Raw genomic sequence first — 22406 nt, 5'->3', positions numbered from 1 at the left:
ATACCTTCTGTTTCTGAGACCAAGTAAAATACCCTCTTCTCTCTATTTTTGAAAACAGAAGAGAACCACTAAAAGTATAATAAGCAAAAGAAAAACTGAGGGAATAAAAAGCCCTTTAGCTTCTCCAACTTTCCTAAACTTAGATGCCAAATCAAACAGTACCATTGGCTTTACTGTCTTAAAATGAAGTAAGGCAGACTGAACAGACTGCATAAACCAGGGAGATCAATTGCACCAGTACAGTTCCAGCTACAAACGGTGGAATCTAGAATGTTCTTCGCTACAGCCTGAAAGGTAAGGAGGGAGACAACCCCTCTACTAGTCATCAAGCCCAGTACATCAAGACACTGCCAGACAGCAAAGTTACATTTCTCAAGCCAGCAGTCTTGATTCACTTCTTCCAGAGGGCAAAAACTTTAGAGAGCACAGACATTACCAAAGGCCCCAAAATTTATTTATCCTAAAATGCTGCATATACTATTCCCCCAAGTAACATGAAAACTCAACTGACTTCACAGAACAAGGGTAAAGTTTCTATACTGCTTTTACTAAGTACTGTTACAAAAATGGACTTTTTTTTTTTTAATAAATATATAGTATAGTCAAAACACAACCTCAACAAACTAGCCTGCATTATAGGAAGAAAACCTACATTACAGGGAAAAAATCTCTCTAAAGCAATAGTTTTATCCCCTTCTTCATCCCATTCTGGTTTGGCAATTCTGTTTATGAATTGATTTCAATTAGCTAGGTTACCTCATCTTACTTTGAAGCCATTTCAAATTCCCTGGAGAATTCCCTTTTGAAATTAAAATACTCAGAGCTAATTATTTAGCACCTTTAATTTTCAAACTGCTTTTCTGACATCTTTGTGAAAGATAAACAACTGCTTCACAACAACAACGTACCAGAGATAGCTCAAGGAACCTGTTTCCACCAGATGCCCAGAGCATTAGAACAAGACATTAAAAATGAACGTTTGTCAGTATGACAAATCTCATCATTTAATGATAATAGAATAAAACTTTTCAAATTTGTCTGACCTCAGGTCATGTCTCATGCTGTCAACCAAGCCTGCGGATTAATTATAGCCTACTATAACAACTTTAGGTTGAGCTTCAAAATCCATTTTTTCCTTCCTTCTCAGAAATGCGAGCTAAAGAAAGTTTAGCAAGTTCACCAGCAATAAAGTGACCTTGCTAACTATTTTATTAAGAAACAACTATTTTACTAAGAAACCAAGCACTGAAAGTGGAGGGGAACACAACAGCATCTAAATCAAATGTTTCAGACCTCCTCACAACACCTGGCTGTATCCATATTTTTCTGTTTTCTCTTGGAAAATTTCCTCTCTTCCCCATCACCTCTGCAGCATCCTGCTTTGCTAACATCATACCTTTTCTGCTGGCCATAGAAAAATAGTGAAAAGCTACACCTATTGGCCTGAAATTGGTATTTCTGTCACTAACACCTTATTAAATGCCTTACTGCCAGCTCTCTTATAAACTGTTTGGTGCTCCTACAGCAACAATTGTCCTAGGCCAAACAGTATTTCTACGCTTGCTAGGTAAGATGTCAAATTGGCTCAATATGCATGGGGAGCTGGAAGTTGCAGGCTGCAAGAGAAAACACTGGTGAGCTGCGTAAATAACATAGCTGTATCTTCTCAAGCTAGAATTTCCTGGGAGCTGGGGGTGGAAAAGCCACCAAATCTCACTGGTATTGGGCCTAAAATGCCACAGTTTACAGTCAACTGTTAATAATTCAGTGAAACTTCAGAAGCTCATGGACACGACTTCAAGAGCCCAAATACCCTGGCCCCAGAACCTGATTCCACATCTTTCAGTTATTTAATTTATTATCTTCTCAGTGAAATTACTTCAGGACTCAGTTGTTGTTTTTTGTTTGTTTGTTTGTTTGATATATCTAAAAGCTGTTTCATTTCTGTGGTAGCACACTTCACAATTATTCTTTTAGACTAAGGTTTAATCATGGGATACTGAGGCAAAAACAACAGGGGGAAAAAAAAGCATTTCCTTTATGAGAACATCTCCTGGAACATCTCAGGCCTTACTTGTGCAATTGTCAACATCCATGACTACACCAATACCAGATGTCTGCTTTGATCATATCTTAAATTTAAAGCAATGAATCTCCAGAGACACCTCACAATCTTACTGCTGGAAACACACGTAACAAATAAGCAGATAATTTTTCCAGCTTTGTCTAGCATACAATATGTACAAAGCAGGTTGATTAAAAATAAAAAAAAATAAAGGAGTTTGAAAACAGGTAGACAGGATGGATTTTTTGCATTTAAAAAAATTTCTTCCCAAAGAAAGGAGAACAAAAAGAAATTCTGCCATACTCTATCAGAAGTTCTTTTAATAACTAAGAAATGTTTAATATTTTCCATAAACACTCATACAGAATGCCTACGTTGTTTTCAAGGCAGGCAGAAGGTACTTTTAAGTGTCACGGTACATGGAAAACAACTTTTCTCCCATGCGTCTGGACACCACATAATCATTAAGGTACCAAAATATGGCTCTCTAGGACCTCCACATCCACTTTCTCCCATACACAAACCTTGCATCAAGTCTTTTGCATGCAGCAATTTCAGATAGTAATTCCAAGCACCATAGAAAATGCAAAACATTATTAAAAGAGGTTGTGCATGAGTGTTCCAATTAGTTTCAAAAGCTTCAGATCAAACCTGAGATTTCAAGCAATTAGATTATACTTCCAGCAATGCAGAAGTTTCTGACTGCATATCCCTTGACATAGCAGTTGATGTGAAAGTTTTCGGAACCAGTACAGCATACAAACATACTTTTCTTCTTCTCTACTGTCTTGTTTTGATAAATCTATTGTAAATATTAATGAAACAAAAAACCTGCCCCCTCAAAATGGTTAAATATATCCAAGACAAAAAGCTGCATATAACAACATGTTTTTTGAGAATGTAAACAAGAGAGGTCTGTTACTCACCTCAATTTTATCTGTTTTTGCATCTCCCCAGTAAAGTTTGTCCTCTTCAAGATCCAGTGCCAAGCCATTAGGCCAACCTAAGGAGGTGTTCACCAGAACTCTCCTCTCTGAGCCATCCAAATAAGCACACTCTATCTTTGGACTTTCACCCCAGTCTGTCCAATACATGTAGCTGTAAAGGAAAGGGCAGAAACAGTCAATGCATATAACATTCCAGCCAAAAAGCATCAAGATCTGTTCTGCTTTCGACAAAACATCCTAGCTTTCTGCTTTCCAAACAAACAAACCAACCGACTTTAGCTGTATCCTCTCTGCCCAAAGCACCTGTGGAGTCTCCCTCCTTGCAGATCTTCAGAAAGATGCCTGGACATGGACCTCAGCAACCAGCTCTAGATGGCCCTGCAGTGGTTGGACCAGATGACTCCAGAGGTTTCTTCCCACTTCAACCATTCTGTCGTTTTGTCATCAGCAATAAATTAAACTCAGTTAACTGAATTAAACCACTGAAAATGTGAAGCGGTCCAATTTTTTAATAGTTATATTACTGAAGACGCAGATAAAAAAAATCCAACTGAACATGCAACTTATAGACTCAAAGAACACTGCATTTAGTAGTCACCTCTTATAAAAACGCAAGTTATTTTCAAATCAAAAACAACATTTGACAAATAATCATCTTGTAACCTGCAGACTTTCAGTTTCATAAAACCACAAGCTAGACCCAAAGACCTACCACAGGACTACTAACGAAAATAAAACTTACCCCATTACAGGATTGAGCACAATTGCTCTAGGTTCATCTAGGTTTTCTGAGATAAGGATCTTTCTTGATGTCCCATTCAACCGGGTCACTTCAATGCGGTCTGTTCCAGTGTCAGTCCAATACAGGTTCCTTGCCACCCAGTCCACCGCAATACCATCTGGATGGTTGATTTCTGAGGTTACCAGAGTCTGTGCTCCAGAGCCATCAAGGTACGCCCGACGAATTGCCCGAACATCATCATCGGTCCAGTAGATGTAGCCTTCCACGGGATCGTAGTCTATGGCTATTGCATGTCTGATGTTGTCTATCTGCAGAATAATGTCAGTGAAATCCGGCATGTCCAAGGAAATCCTTCTCAAGTCCGTCCTTCTAGCAAGCAGCAAGACTTCTTCAGCCCCTGGGGAGAAAACCATTCATGGTATCCTTTTCTTTTTTTCTTCAATACCCCCGCAACACAGTTCTTTTGCTATCAATACAAACACTTCAATATAGTACAGCACTTTCACTGAAATAAAGCCTTGTCTGAATAGGGAGTTATTCTTAAACAGTTCTTCTCAACTGAATACTTGTGCTGGCACTCTTAATTCACAATGACAGTATCCTTCTCCCAGCCTCCTACACTAAGCATGGAACACAGCACCCTCAATCTAGAATAAGGGCATCCATGCAGGTAGTTAGCTGAGGACAACAGATTTGCTTTAAATCAGCAGCCTCCATTAGCCAAACAAAAATGTACATGCAGGTGGAATTCCCAAGAAGCACACCAACAACCAGATCCAATACATCCTGACCAATGCAAATGTGCAGCTTGAAAACACCAAGCTCCAGCTTCCAGCTAGTATCACAATTTACTGCATTCTCCATGAAAAAGGACTGCACAGCACTAGCAACCTTGTCTCTAGTGGTAAAATAGAGTTGGTATGAATGCACATCTAACAAAGATTATAAATCAATATTCATAAAGCTAGCCTTGAAAACACTGCTGGCATCAAATAGCACCTGTGTCTTTATCTACCACTCCTCCAAGTAAAAAAAAAAGATCAGGATTTTTTTTTTATTTTTTTTTAACATTGGTTACATAAACAGTTTTACAAAACTACTTTTTCCACTATCAGGAAAGAAGTAATAGGAAAAAAAAAAGTTATGCAAGTGTAGATCAGCCAGGCTGCATACAGAACAATGCCATTCCTTTCATTAGGGTGAATCAAAAAAAAAAGTGGGATATGTCCAAATATTTCATCATGTTATACAGAATTTCCCAGCTCAACCAAACTTCCCACTAGTTGCATGACTGCATTAGACATGTTTTTCAACACACAAACACTACATAATAAATGACAGCGCTAACAGAAGACTTCAGTATGTTAAAAAAAAAAAAAATTTACAGTAGTAGTACTCTAGACAAACTAATAACAACAAGTCACAGGTATAGCAAGTATTTCTTACTTGGTGAAAGCTGATACAAAACTAAGGCAACAGGGCAGTTTTCTCTCTACCCTACTCCACCTCCCCATTGCAAAGTTTCATTGATGGTGGAAAGGATGCCAGCCAACACCCTGGAGCACACTTCAAAGACAATGGAGTCTTCAGCATTGTCTTTCCGGCAAATTCTTTTATCAGAACAAACCTGAGACACAGAAGAACATCCAGCCACTTCGGAAATTTTGCCCACATTCACCCACGTGCTTTGCACATAAAGAGCGAGCATAGTCTTTTCCCTTATTGGTTACTAAGTTGGTGGCATGTAGTTTCAAAACTGGCAATGAGTTTTTAGCCACACTACAAAACTGGAAAGCAGAACAAAGTCACTTGTTTCATTTCATCTGGACCAGAAAACACCAGCTACCAACATTGGATACGCTTTTTTGAGACTACTAACAAATACAGAAATTCAAATCCTCATAAGTCTTCTAGGAGAAAATTGCACCTAGGCATATGCATCGAGTTTTGGAGAGTTGGAAGTTTAATCTATTGCATTTCAAAACCAAATGATATTCACTATCTGCTATATTCACTATATTCACCATCTGCTCTTGAAGTACTGCTCTCTACTTTTGGGTTTGGAAATCAGAGTGTAATCTCCAAATAGTATCTCAGAAGCGCTGAAAAGAAATAGTGCTTAGATTGCAAGGATGTGATAAAACACAAGGAAGGATCTAGGAAAAAAAAAAAGCGTCTGAACACACCCAAGCTATTTTGCTATACTGCATGGACATAAACCGATGCACACTTCGAGCTACCTTAAGCCGCCTTCTCTTTGCCATCGGCTGCTTGTCCTTACTCCTGTATCAGTCCTTCTCAGGTGCAAGCACAACAGGCAGCAAGGCTGCATGTTGCAAACTGCCCTAAAAAGAGCTGATCTAAACAAAAACTAACTCAGCAGAAAGAAGTCAGAGTTTTTAACCAGCCTAGTTCACTGCAGAGCTCCACAAACACTTGTGCTGGCAGGGGGAGGGCCACCAACATGAATGTTTCTTCCAGTCAATGTTGGCTGACAAGGTTTGATAACTACAGCATCATTTGCAGCAGCAGACTTGAAGAAAGGCTGGGCAGAAGGAAAGCAACAATAATTCAGACCCTAAGAACATGTGGAGAAATGGGAGGAGTGAGAACCCACACATTCTTGATAGCAAAGCAAGAGAGCAATCTGCCATCAAATTTCGTTAAGATTTTCCAGCTTCAAAGGTGGCAAGATTAAAACAGTTTTCAGGAACAGTTTTTGGTTGTGCCTGAAGCTTCTGGTTACTTCTCTGAATTTATCAAAACTAGTAACTTGCAGTCCAAGCTGAGAAGGGAACAGTCCCAGGTGACAAGACAAATTGTAAGGCTTCTTTCCTCCATCGCTCCCTTACGAAAACACAGCATCAGGTTTTCTTTCCCCCCCCCAGGTTTCCTTTCTGTTAAGGGAACAACTTGTACCAGCAACTGTAAGAAGGCACTGCTAGGAAAATTATTCATTTTTAAAAGCTTTATAAGATTCCTGGAAAGAGAAGAATAGTGGAATACCTAAAACATTATTTGATATTTTATATCGTGCTCAGAAACATCGGTTTCCTTTCTGAGCAGTGGGGGAAAAAAAAATCAACTGCTTTTTTTGGTTAAAAAAAAAAAAAAGAAAAAAAAAAGACCATGGTGGACAAAAATAAAAATATACAACTTACACCTTCTCTTCTACAATGCTTCTTAGCTAAATGATCTTTGACTGATTAACTACATATAATGGCAGAGAGCAAGAATGAAAGGCGACACTGTTAACTACCCCATCTACTCTACCTACTTCTGAGTATATCAAATGCAAGGCAGTTTTCTTTTTTAAACAAGCATAAGAACTGTAGTTATTAGACTACTTTAAAAAGCTGTCTGGGAACAAAAGAAGTTCATAGCTTGAGATACTTTTTTCTCTCTACTTCAAGGATTTCCCCAGAAACAGTCATGGGCTATGCTGACATTTCTGGATTAGAAAACAAGCCCCAAACAGCTATGCTCATTTCAAACATTATGATGAGGATCCACTTTAAACAGAAAGGGAGGACCTTCAAAATAATATTGTTGAATCCAAGGGTTGCGTTCAAAGCTGATTAATGCGGTTAAAAAGGACGTTTTTATGGAGCCTGTTCAAACAGAAAGGCTTTTAGATGTCTTTTGTTTCATTAAATTGTGGGTGTTAAAATTACGTTCTAAGTACTTAATTGGTATCAGGTCCCATTGTGCTAAGTATTAAAAACACAGATTTTTCTGACAGTACCATCTCCAAAGAACTTGCAGCGTCACCAGACACAACACAGTAAGGAAGAAAACATGTTGCTTGTCCAGAGCATGTCAGCTTGGCAAGAGAAGAAATGAAAAAGAACCCAGATTGCTCGAATCCTGCACGTTACCTGAAATAGTACAGAGTGTCCACCATCACGTGGATTCTTTACAGGAAAAAGTTCCCAAAGGTCCTGTTTCTTACCACATTGAAACACACACAAAATATTTCATTTTCTAATGTAAAATGAGATTACACCTTAACAGACAAGGTAAAAAAAAAAAAAAAACATCATTACAGACATCATCTGCAGACCCTAATCTGCAACTGCAGAGGTCAGGCAGCAAGCTACAGCAGAAACACATACCTCCTGTAACAATCTTATGTCTTGCTTCTGTGTTTCTGAAATATTTCACTTGTGGGAGTCAAAATAACTTGCTCTAAACATGAGAATTTCAGTAAAAATTCAAGCCCCAAAACTCAATGTGGAAAGGGGTTGTGCTTGGTCATCAAAATGTTCCACAAAACCAGAAGAGTAAGAATACATTGTTTTAGCTCAACTGGGTCAAAAAATGAGCAGCACTGCAGCTGTTCAGCCACCCACAGCACTCAGTTTCATAGCCCCTTAACCTCCTAAGTTTTTATTATACTAATGTCTGCAATCATAATCTTTAATATTAACTATGTGTAGTGTGAAGCAGAATAACATCAAACATACGCGTAGCAACTGATAACACAGCAATTACCAATATTACATGCATTTCCAGGACTACCAACATTATGAGCATCGTTTCATGGGAACAGACAGATAAAAATCACATGCAAGCGTTTCGCGTCTTCACACAAATGATTGCATCTTCGCCTTGGTTCATGGTGAACAAGGTCAGGGTTGAACATACCAGAGGAAGGAACTAGCAGATCAAAGTTAAAGGCCCAAATTATACCTACAGGCACTGGCTAGACAACAGGCTGTTAATATTCCCCTAAAATCCACAAATAAAACCAAAACAGTCTTCAGTTCCTCGCAGCAGCAATAACCAGGCTCAACTTTATCTCATTACCTCTGTCCTATGTACACCTGTGTGTATGATCACACGTTTGCTTGCATACAAAATAATATTTTGACCAGGGAGAGGAGTCACAGGGCAGCAACTACTACCCCTTGAATCAGCAATTGCACGATGACTACAACCTCATTGCACAGGGAACAAGCAACCCTGCTTCTAATGTACTCAGCCAATCAGGCTTTTTCTGCAGGCAAGCACTAGTGGAGGAATATTCCCAAACTCAGTTCTGCCCCATGGGCATACACAGCTAAAATGAACATGTAGGATACAACTTCGCAGCCCAAGATTTAAGGATTAGATTGTTTTTTTCCTCTATTGACCCAGCTGACCAAAAAAAAAATCCTTCATTCCAGTTGACAACTGGGACAGTTTATTGGTAGTTGAACAGAATGCTTCTTGGAAAATTCTTCTGATTTTTAACATGCCTCTAACCAAGACTTATGGAAAAAAGAAATAATAAGAGGAATGAGCTACTTGACTGATTTAAAGTTCTGGTTGCTTAGCAGTTTTTATTGGAGAAATGCAGCTGTTCAAAATGAAGTCAAATTATTACGCAACAAGACCTCATGACAGATGTGTATCTACATCCTTCGCCATTACAATCCATGTGACCTGAGAAAATGTTAACATAGCATGTCTCATTACATTCTGCCCTCCTCCAGCTACTTTTAAAAGTTGCTGAAATATCCTTATTGTGGGCAGGTTTCAATAGGTGCAAAAATCCTGGCCTTTATTGCAGTGTAGTCCAAAAAATACAGTTTTTGTTATAACCGTATTTGACTCTCTTAATAAATTCCTGCTAGAAAAGGAGAGAAAATTGGCAGTGGGCTCTGCACAGCTCTAAGAGATGAGAACTTATCTCAGCACCGTCGCTGGTTCTCCCTAAAAACCTGGACAAACACGCTTGTCTGCCTCATTAGTTTTATCTGTATCATGTAGGCATTTTGATTATTAATGTTGGTAGGAATGTTTTGAAAGCTATGGAAGTGTTATGCTGTGACTTGCCTGCTGTAATATTAGAAACCCCAGAACCTGTCTAATATGTTACAGTGAACTAGTACTAGAGTGCTACAGCATTTATTTAATTAAATTGATTTTCACAAACCTCTCTCACCGCACTTATGTAACCACTGATTAAGAAATTCCCAGCAGAATTACTAACTATTAAAACACAGTCACATATAACACCACACAATCAAAAGCTTTCTTTTTTTTCTTCTTTGGGGATCGGGGGGGTAGAATGCAAGCCATTCCTGGTACTACCGTATCACAGCAAAAGTCCTCCATGCAGACAGAAAAAAAGAAGAAATGAGGTCTCTCTGAAGTTTCCATTTGGAAAGCATTTTAAAAAACCCAAGTACAAGCTGCTTTATTTTTCCCACTGGTTTAAACTTTTAACTGATTAATTTACTCCAGCATTGTTGTTTTTTTTATTCACCAAAAGCTTTCTGCAGACCTTCCATAGAACTTTTCAGACAGTCTAACATCCATAAATACCCATGAACTGTTCTGCTTAACATGCAGAACCAATGCTAACAATATCTCAATTTAAAAAACAAACAGAAAAAAAATAATGCTGTTCAAAGCAGTTATTCTCCCTTCCTGAAGACTATATTCTCTGTTTGCAATCAAGAAGTCCTATAGAAACACATTAAGAGATATTCTTGTTTGTACATGTGACACAGTCCCTCCCATACCCACTAATCTATTATTTTTAATACCCATGCTAGGTATAGTGTTTGCTTTGATTTTGTTGTTTTGTGCACTTGTTATTAAAAATTCATGCTTCAGTGCTGAAAATGGCAGCTGTATTCAATTTGCAAAATTAACTGCAATCAGAGCTGACAGCAGTGAAACGGGCCATCTCATCAGCTTGACAAGAGCCTTTTTTATTCTTCCCTTGGCCCACTTCACATTTGACAAGTGACAAGACATCTATAATACAGTAACAAATGCTCCAATTTATTCGTCCAATCTAAACAAATGTAGTCTGCAGTGGTTGCTTCTGCTAATCTATGCCAGAAAACACCACGCTATTCCTTTCCCATTTGTCTGTCTGCTAATCAGGCGAGAACAATGCTCCATTGTGGGACTCTTCCCCTAGTTCTGCGTACACACATGTGCATGCATATGCACATACACTCTCAGTCTATTTAAAGGCAACTTTCGAAATCTCTCTATTTGCGGGGAAAATCAGATAAACTGTAATAATCGTAAAGCTTTTAGTTCTTTGTGGAACAAAGCAGTTAGCTCTTTTTGAAAACAGTCCATTAGAAGTACTTTGACCGCAGGCAACTCTTTTACAAGCTGTTTGAAATAAGGGGGTGGGAGAAAACTTCATTATTCTGTATGGAGTGGATGAAAATAGGAAATGTTGCCATATTGTTTAATAATCTTGCCAATATTCAAAACAATTACATCTTGCACAAGTGTTTAGCATTAGCCAGTCTTCACACCACAGGAAGAATGATGTCATGAAACGACGAGATGTTTAAATATGGTATCAAACCCCACTCTTGCTATTCAACTCCTGCAGAATGTAAAAATATTTACAGGAGTTGAAACAAACTTTGGTCACACCTAGAAATAAATGGAAATTCTTTTTACATTCGCTCCTTGTTGTTGTTTTCTTTATTTTTTTTTTTTCCTGTGTGTGTATATCTTAACAGAGCCAGTTGAAACAAGAACACTACTGTGTATCCCAGTTCAGCTCTTCATTTATGTACCAGTTTGAGAGTAAGAGACCACTGCTTCACACTGCAGCGGTGATGACTCTGTTGGGAAAAGCAGGGAACATGCTCTCCTCCTACTTGATATTGTGGACCAGGGGAAGCATGCAGCACACATAAGGTTTACTAGTTTATTACTGAGCATTGCATGCAGTGAGAGTAAGCAACTAACAAAATAGAATTAAGAAAGGTTTATTTGAAAAAAAAAAAATGTTTTGAGTGCCCACATTTAGACAGAATTTGAACTGAAAGGTAAGTAGGCATAAGGAAAACTAACACTTATGACAAAGAAAGGAAATACCAGAGCACTCACGTAACTCACAAATTACATCATATCTGCCTGCATGCTATAGTGAAAAGCTGGTGTCCAGTGCTTCTTCCATTATCTCAGCAGCAGACCTCTAGATTTCCAATAGTTACTTTGCCTAAACCAGAGAAGATCTAAAATTTCAGGCAGCATTATGACACATTCATATGACCACTGGAAGGGGGGGGCGGGGAGAGGAGGGGAGGTGACAAAACAACAACAAAAAAACTCAGAGTATTAATTAAACTTTACATCTGATAAAATCATTAGCACAAAACAGCTGACTAAGACATAAAGCAATGTTTCTTCCAGAGAAAGCTGTTGCAACACAGAAGACACAGTTAACACCCCATTCTAATTTAGGACCTAGGTTCTGTGAAGCATCTACAGTTCGTACGTACATAATACATACATATTATATTTGTGAGCACAAAGCTCTGTGAAGTTACTACTAACAAAAGAATAGCTAAGTCTTATGAAAACTTTTCAAAATAATGCAACAGTCATAACTGCACTGGTAGTAACCTGAATCAAAGATCAACACCACTGTGCGTCTGTCTCAGTTCCAAGAAAAGAACTTGCCCTTGTACAGACACTTCATCCAAAAAGCACTTGAACAATTAAGTCTTAACGCTTACGCTGAGGTTTGACTGTCTGTACCATGTGTGCCTTAAAAAAATAATGTTGTCTTATGGATATCAGTCCTGGCTTCTACTTTTTATTACTAAAAAATTAACACCTCTTTACACAGAATTATTACCAACAGTCCATTGGTAACAGCTATAGGAAATATGATGGGGAAAAAAAAATGTGTGCCAGGAATTCCTACTGCTATAAAAAAATAAAAAGGTACAGTCTTTGGATTCTGGTATTTCCTTGCAAAGCATGGTTTTAAAGTTTTAAAGCACCTATTCTCCCATGGAGACATACAACCCTTCTGGCTTAGACTATAACTTCTGGCTTAGACACTAACTTTTAAAGGGTCTCAGCCACTTAACTAGTTTCTGTTAAACAGAGTATTGGTGGTGACACCTTCAAATACATGCCATCAAAAACCTACTAAAACCCAGCAAGATACATAATTATCACTTTTTTGAAATACTGAACAGAAACACACAATAGTTTTACTGCATTCCCACTCCTGTGCATTCCAATCAGAAATGTTTTCAACTCACCAAGAGACCTCATATGCATTAGTTTCTCTGCACTGTTTTCCTCCTTAGAACAAACAGGAATAAACATTCATGTCCCATGGGCCCCCTCTGAGGATGATAGATAGCTATGTAATGTTTTGAAGTTTAAGTGTTAATTATTATGCTTCAAGTAAGATGGAGCCACAAAACAAAGTAAGTTGTGAGCTAAGATCATCATCTGTCACAGGGTAAACATCACGGAAAAAGTTATAAACAACTGTAAACTGGGGTTTGCAAATCTCAACCTTATTGCTGCTACTTTGATGCAGTTAAAACAGAGCTTGGTCACAGTATGAAGACGCAGCCAAGCTAGAACAGCTTAACAGCTTAGCACTAAGACTTAGTAACTTTCCATGTGCATGTACTTAGCCCATGGAGAATGCAAGATAAAGTTTACACACAAACCTTTTCACTGCAGACACAAGGTGTGGCTCTACTGCAGTATAAAAACTATGCCTAGCTAGAGACTCTGCATTGCTGAGAAGGGGAAGTGTTGCTTTGTCTTCTCTACACACATCCATACACACACAAAATGAATTAGTTACCAGCTCTGAACCAGACTGCTTTTCAGAGTTTTTCAAAGTAGTCATCAGTCTGAAACACGTCAAAGACCGAAAGGAGAATTTCATTCATTAATCCTGTAAACTCACTGAAAACAGAGCTAGAAGATGTGGCAGACCTTCCAGAATGCTCCACACTCCCTCCAGGTTTGTTCCTTACAGCTTGTTTCTCATGGCTTCTATCCAATGAAATTTTAAACATGGCCATTACCATAAGAGGCTGTTTCATTTCTTTGCTACACAAAGTACTCCCCATTTAGGAGGATAAAAGATGCTATGAATAGAAAGCAATGTAATCTTTTCATGCAGATCAAATGAAATCATAACCATAACATACTGACAAAAGCAAGGGGAAAAAACAGATTCAAAACAAACAACAGCTACAAATGAATGAAAAAATAATCATGAAATTTTTATGAAATAGAGTAGAAACAGAAGGGGGAAACTCCATTGCTTTACTTGACAGATGCAGACAAGGTTCATGACTAGCACATAAATGGACAGATTTTCCACTATTGTGATTTTGCTGCACGCAGAAGATAAAGTTTCCTAAAACTGAAGGGAGGAGTATTTATCCTTGGCAATAAAAAACATGGAAGAACCCTAGGAGAAATAAGTTATGGAGTTTATATCAAAACAGATGGCTCACTCATGGATTTCTTATTTGCAGAGTAGCCTGCAGATTTCCTAGATCATCCGATACCCATTGCTGGACAGCTTTTACAATCCTTCCTGGTTAATTGCAAAGGCATCTCAGTGAAATGGAGTTTCACATGTGGTATTTCTAACGTAGTAAATAACCTTCTGTCCCATTGTTTTAGTGCTAAAGAGTCAATGGGGTGTGTTCCTGTATTATACATCATGGCCAATGTGGAGTCTGGATGTAGGGAGTGAAATGTTATTTTCTTTCAACCTACTGCACCTCGTTTTCATGCCCAGAATTTGGCTAATTCTCCACCTTGCTGGAACTCCACCACTGTCCACTATTTGCAAGCTAGATTTATTATCCAAACTCTCTCTCTCATACCCATGGATCCTTTGACTGCATCTGCTGTGGTGGGGGGGGCACAGAAATAAAGCAACTAAGAGTACAGAACTAAAGTGGCTGCAGATACTTAGGGTGATACCAATTACACAAATCCCTCACTCAGAGAAGGAAAAGCTGCAAGGGGAGGAGACAGGTATGCAGGCACCTCTTCAATAGTATTCTCCACAAACTTTTTTTTGGTAGAAAATAGGTTTTCTATTGTTTATTTTCCCTCAACAAACATATGTACGTGAACACTCCTTCCCAATACAGCTCTTCATCAATACCAGAATATAATCAGAGTTTATCTACTAATCTGCAAGATTTATCTTCTAGCATCTTCGAAGTACCAGAAGCCTCCTGCCAGTTATTGTGTGTTGTTCACACAACTCCAGGAGATGCCTTCTCAGGAAACTTGAGGGAGCTATTTACAGCAATTATCCCAAATAACAATCGACTCCTTAACTGCTCCCTTTGACAAAGAGGCTGTTCATCTGCAATTACCAGCTGACATATTTAATCAGAAAGTCTGGATTAGTCCATACTGTTTCTCTTTAGGAAGACGTGTGAACAAAGGGATCTTCTCCTCTGGTAGTCACAAGGGTTAAATTGCATTGGAAGAAAGACTTCACAGTGGAGGTATTCATCCTCCTGCTTGTCTTGCTTGGAAGCTTAGTTGCTCAAATAAGTTGATGATTGCTCAGCGAAGGAACTGTAGACACCAAATTTTCAAAATGTATAATGTGTACCAAGAAACACAGAGGAGATGAGAAAGAAATGCCTTAACATTTCTTCCTTCAATACTATCCTATTCCCTGCATAAAAAAATAGCATAATCCTGCAGTATGAGCCAGCAGGTCCCAAGAACACTGCTGTTTTGCTTTATGAAAAAGGGCAAGGAGAAATACCACATTTGGGAATATTGCCCAACCCTGACCAACTGCCTCAACAACAGAAACAAGGATAAAAAAGGAGAACTGAATATTCAAACACCTGAAGTTGCCGCCTTCTTCCCCAGCTATGAAAATGTTGATTTTTTTCTATATTTCACTTGAGAAACCACAGCTGTCCTGTCTTCCCAGCAGAAACCCTACAGCTCCTACCACCATATGAGACTGATTCAAAAGCCCAAGCTCTCCCACTTTCAAGCAAATAACAGTTGTTTTCTCCTGCAGAAATGCTTCTCTGATGAGTTGAGGTGAACATGCCGTACATCCCACATAACCACTCACATTCATATAGACAGTAAAGGTTTCTGCACTTGAGCATTTGTTGCACACATCACGTGTATTTTTTCCCCTGAAATATTCATATCTACCTTATAATCGAATCTAATCCAATCTCCTCTGACACACCAAGGCTTATCCTCCTCCACTCCATTTAAGAAAAATAAAAAAATGAAATAACAACAAACACTTTAGGGTTATTAAAGGGCATCACAAAATATCCAGAGGTTCTTGGATGCTATCCCTTGTCCCAAGTAAACTAATAGGAGCCTTCCACTGAGCTTGGCAGGGCCAGGTTTCCATCCCCATCACAGAATGAACAAATAACACCTCAGTGTACTTTACTGAACTGATAATTTCACTGTGAAAGCATCTCTAGCTTAAGAAGAGAAATTAAACCTTGAAAGGGTCTTATAAAAACCTTATATGTTCATATACAAAAATATAAAAAGCCCCTGAGAAAAACAACTAAAATTTCACAGAAGAGAAAAAAAAAAAAAAAAGAGCAATGCGTAAATAACAAAATAACATTTTTCCATTGAAAGCACCAATCAGACACTCACCATTGCACAAAAATTAAATGGGAAGACATGTCATAACTCCAAACGTCACCCCCTTCCTCCTTCTTTCCCCCAGTTTTATTGCTGAGCATGACACCATGTGGTGTGGAATAGCCCTTTGGTCTGTTTGGGTCAGCGATCCTGGTGGTGTTGTCTCCCAAATTCTTCTGCAGCCCCAGGCTGGTGGGGCAGCATGAGAAGCAGAAAGAGCCTGGAGGCTGGGTAAGCACAGCCCAGCAATGACTAAAGCGTAGGTGTGTTATCAACATGGTTTTGGTCATAAATCCAAAACATACCACTGTATGGGCTGCTGTGAAGAAAATTAACTCCATCTGAGCCAAAGCCAACACAACAATTAAAATGAATCAAAAAAGAACGATGCACTGGCTAAGTAAAATTGCAATAATTAAGTTATGCAATGCGTAAAGCAAAAATATGTAGTTTTTACTGAAATATTTTACCCATATTCTGCAACAAAGCATTACACATTTATTGAGAAACAAAAATAAAAATGGAACATTATTTTTAGAACCTTGGGGTATGCAGCTTCCAGAAACTGCATGGATCCGAGACTAATTCTGAGCTTATGTAGTGCTGAGCACCTCTACTGAGTTTAAAATATATACAATAAAAAAAAAAAAAAAAAAACATTACTGAAGTCCTAGTTTCTTCTTATTTCAATTCTCTATAGTCATAGATCCAAATTTTTAAAAATTTTGGAGGGTGAGGTAGGGACTAAATTTTGAAGTTTTATTCAAAATGTTTTGTGGTATCAAGTGAATGTTTTTTAAATTCTAAGAAATTCTATTTAATATGCAGTTGACTTACTTAGTACCATGGTATCAGAAAATGATGCACAATGGGAGTAAGATCCTTTGGGAATGCAACATGGGGGGGGGAGGGGATGTAAGAATAGGGGTAACCACTTACTGGGAAACATAACCACTTCTAATAAAAAAAAGATGAGGTTTTAAACATTCTTTTAGAAGGTCGGCAGCAGTGGCTGTATGCCAGTAACATTGAATGCTGCAGAAAGAAATTACATATTTTCCAGAAACATAAAGAGAAACAAGCATGCTGCTGAACACAGTTTGCAGAAATGGGCTCGATCTTGGAATAATGCATACAGCTATTATACGAGAGACTGGGATGATGTAGAGCAAGATGGATAGATGATGGCTCCATTCACATCAAGTGGTGCAAATTGTACCAAAGGCGCACCAGAGCTGTAATAAGATAGAGTAACAGCATTTTGAAACCAGAACAGCAGCAAAGATGTCCCAGGTTCTATTTGTTACAAGCTGCTGTTCTACTGAACAGTTAAAAATTTAAAGTTAAAAACAAAACACCAATTACTACTTTGTCCCATACCATTTAAATCTTGTTCCCAGCAACTGGCAGTACTTTTATATAGGCAAACAGGTCCATTTGTTTTCAGTATCTCTGGTCATAAGCCTCCTTGTCCTCCCTTCCAGCAGTGGTCCAACAGAAATTCATTTGTAATTTTGAAGATCTTGGCTTGAAAGATCACTTTTCTGAGTGCTTACAGAACTGCTTAAGGGAACACTTTGTTGAGATAATGAGCTGCATGTGGTTGCAACTTCCTCATCCGTCTCTACAACAGCTAGAGAAACGCTCACCTTGCCTGTACCTTCAGCAATCAAAGACACCAGTCAATAAGATTGCCACTACAGAGACCAGAACAACCGTGTTAATGCTTTTCAAATATTGCACTCATCTCTTGCTACCAAATCCAGGTAAGGGTATGTACAGAGGAGAAATCAACTGACTTAAAGTTCATGCAACAGGTGCTTTGTTTTCATGCTAAGCTGCTAGTTTTGGCTTTTCGGCCTTTACAGTTACAAAACCCATTCTTGCATTGAGAATGGCTCTACACAAGCAGTCCTCTTGGAAGTACTAGTTCACGTTATCAATGAGCAAAGAAGACATCACATACCAACAGAGTAAAACAGATTAACGTAATGTGTCTGGAGGGAAGCAACACAAAGCATCTACTTACACAGAACAAGTTCATGTTGCCAGGGAAGACTTTGTACTTGATACCAGTTGCCAATCTGTCCGTGTATTTAAAATTATTAGTGATGTATATCTACCATACAACTTTTTAAATTTATCCAGAATAACTCTTTAGCACCAGAGAGAAAGCAGAAATGAATTAACACTGAAAGCCAAGACTGCAGAATAATGAATCATTCATTTAATACAGATACAGTTAGTAATGGCTTCAGCATATCAACATTTATGTGTTTACAAAAACGCTAAAAATCCAGACTTCTGAAGTTCCAACATATACATAAGACACAACCCAGAGCAAAACAGTGGCACTGCCTGTTCTTGAATTCGTATTTTCTTAATTACTTAGGTCCATTACCATTCAACACTTACACTACAATGAGCTATACAGAATATTTGAATATGAGAACTATATGTGTATTTTCTGCAGTATTCAAGAAAGATGAAATTGCTTAAGAATCTCGGGGCTTTTTTGCACAACAATACTTTCTGACAGAGCTTTACAGTAACATTACATAACTATATTTGTACCGGTGAACTCCCCATACAGACACAGATTTTGAGAACAAAATGATTTTTCTTCTTGCACGCAAATCCCCAGTACCATTTTTGCAATTGCCTTAAAAGCCTAATGTCAACAAAGCTGATATGCCGAAGTGACTTAGTGCTCTAGCTAATAGGGAACAAAATGGAGAGGTGGTCAACACTGTTGCATCCGTAGTTCTTGATACAGCTTTACTACAAAGGACTCGTGCAGAGAACAAAAAGTCAGTTCCTTGCAACCAAGGAGTTAATTAATAAGAGTGGAAAGAGAAGCACATGGATGTTGGCATAAGGCAGACAGGACAACAAAAGATGTGGAGCTTGGGAAAGAAATAATCCATAAAACTGAACCAAAAGGCCACATTCTTATGCAAAACCAGATTTCCTGTTCCCATCCCACTTTTTTGCCCTCCTTTGACAGAACACCCTTGACAGATTGTCTGCCCTGACAATGGAAAGGTGAAAGCACAGTATAAGCAGTCACTCCTGCTTGTGCTATCCGCCAAAACGCCAAAAGCAGGCTGACCTTCATTCCCACTGCCAGAAACATAAGGTCAATATGAACGTCTAAAAAGGTTGTCCTGCGTATTCAGCAATGTTTTTTAAAGGCTGTGAAAGGGAAACTTTCCAAAGCTGGAAGGAGGAAAGAGAAAGGTCTTTCAGCAGCTGCAAGAACTACCTTATAAGCCTTTCAATTGCAGCAGGATGAGCTAATAAAGCTGGCCCTTAAACCCTGGAGGTTCAGTGTTCAAATTCTGCTTCAAGTTCACAAATGAAAGGAGTCTATTATACTTGCTTTAGTAGTCAGAGGAATCAAGGCACATCAGAAAGTGACTACACACTTTGACTAGCCTCATGAAAACGCAGCAGAGACAGGCAATGGAGCGTCTTTCAGTCTGTCAGCAGAACCTTGTCTAAAACTTGCCTCCTAGCATCTCTATGACCATGTCAGTGTTAATCCCGTTTTTGTAAGATGAATTTGTACAAGAAGCTTCCTGATCAATGACAAAGCCAAGTTTTTCAAGTATACCACCTGTCTCACTCAACTTACCAATATGAATATGCATCTAGTTATACACTTCATTTAAAGCATATGCTCTAGCTCTTAATTCTCTGAACAACTTATTATTATTATTATTATTATAGTAGTACAAAAAACTCTTCACCTCTTTTCCAGTGACAGGGAATAGGCACCTAGAACAGTATTTTCTCTACCTTCATTATCTCAATCAGCAAACTTTGTAAGTTGATTTGCACAACACCTTGGCTGACTTTTTAAAATTAATGTCCAAAACCACAAACTAGACTCAGCAAGAAAAAGTTCCCTGTGTAATTTCTTCATATATCTCTTCACAAAGAACAGCTCAAAGAGAGGGATTCATCATCTTCAGCAACAGAAAAATGGTATTTTTAGTTTAAATCTTAACTTTGCATTTTTCTGTTCGGATTATTTCATTACAAAATTAATTGAATCAGGCCCAACACACAGGTTTATCTCTGAAATAGTACATGGGCGCATGGACTGTGCCTTGAACATTTTTGGCATTTCAGTATACAGAATGTATCTCAAACACATTGTTCTTTGAGATGCAACTGGAAGGCAACTACCTGGCCGCCACTATGCATCAATAGCTACAAGCCAATGAACAGGAGGGAGCAAACCTCTCTGTCCATGGTCCTCAGTCAAGATGGAATGAGGTCCTAGAGTAAGTTAATTCTAATTCTTGCCTCTGCATGCCTCTTCCTCTCTAGAGAGAATTGGTGACACAGTCAAAAGGCACAAAATTTGTGATCACTCAGAGATCTAGGTGCAAAGTTTCTGCAATTAGGACAAAACCTCAGCAATTTCAGAGCAACAGTTAAATTTCAGCATGTCAGACAGTTCTCAATCTAATTCTTCATGACTCAACTTTCAAGCAGCAAACCCAAGCCAAGCCAAGGCTACTACTGTAGAAAAGCCAGGCTCTTACCTGATTTGCATGTCCTGCCATCATCTTCTAGCTGCACACCAGTGGGACAAGCACAGCTGTAGAAGGGGTCTCTGGGAGATAGCAGGCACAGATGGGAGCAACCACCATTGTTCTCTTCGCATGGAGTGTGAACTTCAAGAAACCAAGCAAACAATCAATAAATTTTATTTTCCTTTTTTTCTAGAACCCCTAAAGCCATTCCAACCCTCCCTGAGGAAGAAATTATAGATCACAAATGACTGGCACAAGTTTAGTTTTTAAAGACAGAAGAGCCATGAAGTATTTGATTCCCCACCTCCCCAGCAACTTCTTGCTGAGGGTATCTCATTTGAGACTCATGCAAAGCCAATTTCACAAGAGCTGACAACTCTGCACATTCTCACTGTGCAGTTCTTTCAGTGTTTCTCAGGTTCAGTACAACTAAGAACTACAGACACCAGTTCCTTTCCCTGCTGATACATTTAGGAAATACTTCTCTCTGCTGTAGAGCTTTTTCAGCAAGACATATCCCTGAATCACCAGGAAATGCATGAAGGGAACATGTCATATCCCTTGCATATTTCATCAACATTAGGAAAAGTTCAAATACTAAAAAGATTACAAATAGTTATGTTACTCTTTTCTCTCAGCCTCCCATTTTGAAAATGTAAAATACATGTATATAAACAGATAAAAATAAGGAGGGTGGGGGGTAATGACGGGAGTGCAACTGCACACACCTATCTCATTTACCTGGAGCAAGTAACAACTGCAACAGATTAAACTGTAACAATAAATAAAGACAATATTGCCACATTAAAAAAAAAAATCTTGCAAGCTGTGCAAGACCTCTCCAAAAATCAATCTTAGTTTCAATAAGCTTCTGAATGACTTTATTATAAAACTAAAAACAATTCAGCTAATGTGATTTGTGGTATTTCCACTGACAGGCACTGAGAAAGAAGATGGAGAAGAATTTGAGCCAGATCTTAATGAAATCAACAGCATTTGAGCTATTTTTAGCAGATGCTGTTTCCCTGTGCATCATATTTTCTTGTGACTGACCCAGAAATACTGTGACCCAAGGCTGGGACATAACCTTAGCTAAAAGCAATGACAAGAATTCAGTATAGCTGAACTCTTATCTGGAGCAGTGAGATAAACCAGGGTACTGCTCATACCTGACAACCTCAGTGAAAATTTGCACGTTCCATCACCAAGATGATCTCCAAACTCCTTTTGCTTACTTTCAAGCCTGTTTACTGACATCCTGTAAACTTTACTAGGAAAACAGATGCTATCTTCAGGGAAACTAACATCATAGTTGGCATAAACAAAGAAGCCAATCCAAACAGCAAGAGTATCTCCTCTAGGCAAGAGATGGTTCTTCCCACAGCTACTGAATTACATACATTTCCACTCATTTTAAAATCACATTTCCACATTCCTACCCAGAAACCTAGACTGATCTCTACATGAAATCACTCACATACAAAATACACATAGGCTCTTTCAGTACTCCATTCTCTACACCCAACTTTCTTTGAAGGACCACACACAAAGAAAAAAATATAGGCATACATGTTTCTTATAAAAGCTCAGGATTAAATACCTTTCACACTGAAAACATTCATGAACTATTTGTTACATATTGAAGGCAAGCAAGATCAAGTCTGGATTTAAAAGTTACCCTTGTAAGTACAAAATTA

General features: G+C 38.5%; 1 protein-coding gene across 1 annotated transcript in view; it reads right to left on the bottom strand.

Moving 5' to 3' along the window:
• The window catches only part of LRP5 (LDL receptor related protein 5), a 145006-nt gene that overhangs the window by 70305 nt on the left and 52295 nt on the right, over window positions 1–22406 (bottom strand). Inside the window, exons 5-7 of the mRNA XM_084287838.1 lie at window positions 20719–20850; window positions 3755–4151; window positions 2992–3163 (exon numbers count right to left, since the gene is read on the bottom strand). Coding sequence (XP_084143964.1) covers window positions 2992–3163; window positions 3755–4151; window positions 20719–20850 — 701 coding nt within the window. The remainder of the gene's footprint in view (window positions 1–2991; window positions 3164–3754; window positions 4152–20718; window positions 20851–22406) is intronic.

This window comes from Netta rufina, assembly GCF_964035555.1.
Source record: "Netta rufina genome assembly, chromosome: 5".
Classification (NCBI taxonomy): Eukaryota; Metazoa; Chordata; class Aves; order Anseriformes; family Anatidae; genus Netta; species Netta rufina.
This window is presented reverse-complemented; position numbering and strand designations above follow the sequence as displayed.